General features: G+C 41.7%; 1 protein-coding gene across 1 annotated transcript; it reads right to left on the bottom strand.

Moving 5' to 3' along the window:
• Window positions 1-98: 98 nt before the first annotated feature.
• Window positions 99-1796, bottom strand: LOC103522189 (the record flags this gene model as incomplete). Its single annotated transcript, XM_008487292.1, has 2 exons — window positions 99-239; window positions 1573-1796. Coding segments are annotated over 2 exons (365 nt in total), but the record flags the coding sequence as incomplete, so codon positions are not given.
• Between the last annotated feature and the right edge of the window lie 214 nt (window positions 1797-2010).

Raw genomic sequence — 2010 nt, 5'->3', positions numbered from 1 at the left:
ATCAGGATAAAATCCGCCCCGGGCGGGAATCGAACCCGCGGCCTAGCGCTTACAAGGCAGACGCGATACCAACTAAGCTAACTAGGCTGGATACTCACCATTGATTGGCTGACAGGCGTGACCAGATTCATCCAATGAGAAGTTGGGAGGGCACAGACATTCGAACTTGAGATCCCTGTAGTCAAACTGACAAACATGATTGCAGTGGCCGTTATTCACTCGGCACTGGTCCAGAACCACTGGAAATTGAGCAATAGATTTATTAGATTTATTTTATTTAAAAAAAAAAATAATTCATCCAATGAGAAGTTGGGAGGGCACAGACATTCGAACTTGAGATCCCTGTAGTCAAACTGACAAACATGATTGCAGTGGCCGTTGTTCACTCGGCACTGGTCCAGGACCACTGGAAATTAAGCAATAGATTTATTAGATTTATTTTAAAATATAAATTTTCAAAGACAATTGAGATTCGACATCCAGCGCTCGTAGAGTCAACACCTCTCTCGCGATCTTGGTCTGACGATGGGAATCTGAGTATTCCCGAAAGCTCACCAAACTTTTTTTTTTTTAAGAGGTTTGACAGAGGGAACTGTAACTGCTAGGGTCTTATCGTCCCGAAATCGAAGAGGGAAGGAAAACAGGATAGGAGGAAAGCCAGCCGTTCCGAGAACGAATGTTATCCCATCAGGATAAAATCCACTCCGGGCGGGAATCGAACCCGCGGCCTAGCGCTTACCAAACTTTCTTTAGTTGAATGTCGAATCTCAATACCTATACTCTGCAACAAAGATATCATCAAAAGAAATCAAAATCCCAGTCTCATTGAAAACCAACAAAAATTTAATGATAGAACTTGGTGGAGAGGTTTTTGTGAATAGTCGACCTGTTCCACCAAACAGAACGACTTAGGATATGTATGTATGTATTTTATTTTATTGTACATAAATACACAGAATAGGTACATGGTACAAAGTCAGTTACAAAAAATAATAACAACAATAAAGAAATAATAATAAATAGATAACAAATAGTAAAAAAAAAGGAAAAAAAAAGGAAAGGTGAGAATAGCTAACTAAGCTGACAAAGAAAATAAATGAAGCTCAAGGGGGGGCCTAGAAAATAATAACAATTTACATCAATTAATGAGGGGTAGCTCCAGATTTCCAGGATTTTGTCGAGGGGGGCCGAGAGCCGAAACACTGACTTACCGGGGGGTGGATGCTCCAAATTTACGGAGTCTGGCCTACAGTAAAGGAGAAAAACACAGCTTAACCCCACACACAAAAAGCCCAAACTGAGGCTTAGATGTAGGGGCTGGTCAGCCCCAAAGGACGGGTTGAGCTTCTACGAAAGGAGAAAAATGAAGCTCAAGGGGGGGGGGCTAAATACGCTAATGAGGGACATAGGTAATACGGGATTAGGGATTCGGATCCAAAAATAATTTCAATTCAATTTTCAAATTCAAATCCCTCATTTCCACTGCACGCATAGGAAAGCGTCCCTTTGATGCCAAAATTGACAAAATTCCCAAACGAAATAATGAAGACGTAGAAGATACGCATAACTTACATTCAGACTTGATCTTGTGCAGCGGCAACCGATAGTTGTACAGGAAGTTGTTGTGCGTTCTCACGTAGCTTTCCATTCTCTCGTTCAACGTTTCCGGAGTTATGGGATCCTGTGGGTTGACTATGCCATCTTTGAACACCCAACCGATCAGGTACTTGACTACTACTGAGCGAGCGGATCGAGTTATCCGGCTAGGGGAGTCGGCGCCGTCGGAAAATTCAGGTCTGGGGAAAAAGAAATGAGGAATCCAAGTTAAAGGGGGGGGGGACCTTTCACTGAATCAGCTAAATGGCATATAATAAAGGACATAATAAGTGTACGTTCGTTACCGTCGGAAAATTCAGGTCTGTGAAGAGAAATAAGGAATACAAGTTAAATATTAGCGGAAAAAACTTTCACTAATGGTGGATTTCACCAATGATTTAATGAGAGATTTCA

Source organism: Diaphorina citri, unplaced genomic scaffold, assembly GCF_000475195.1.
Source record: "Diaphorina citri unplaced genomic scaffold, Diaci psyllid genome assembly version 1.1 scaffold7272, whole genome shotgun sequence".
Lineage (NCBI taxonomy): Eukaryota > Metazoa > Arthropoda > Insecta > Hemiptera > Psyllidae > Diaphorina > Diaphorina citri.
This window is presented reverse-complemented; position numbering and strand designations above follow the sequence as displayed.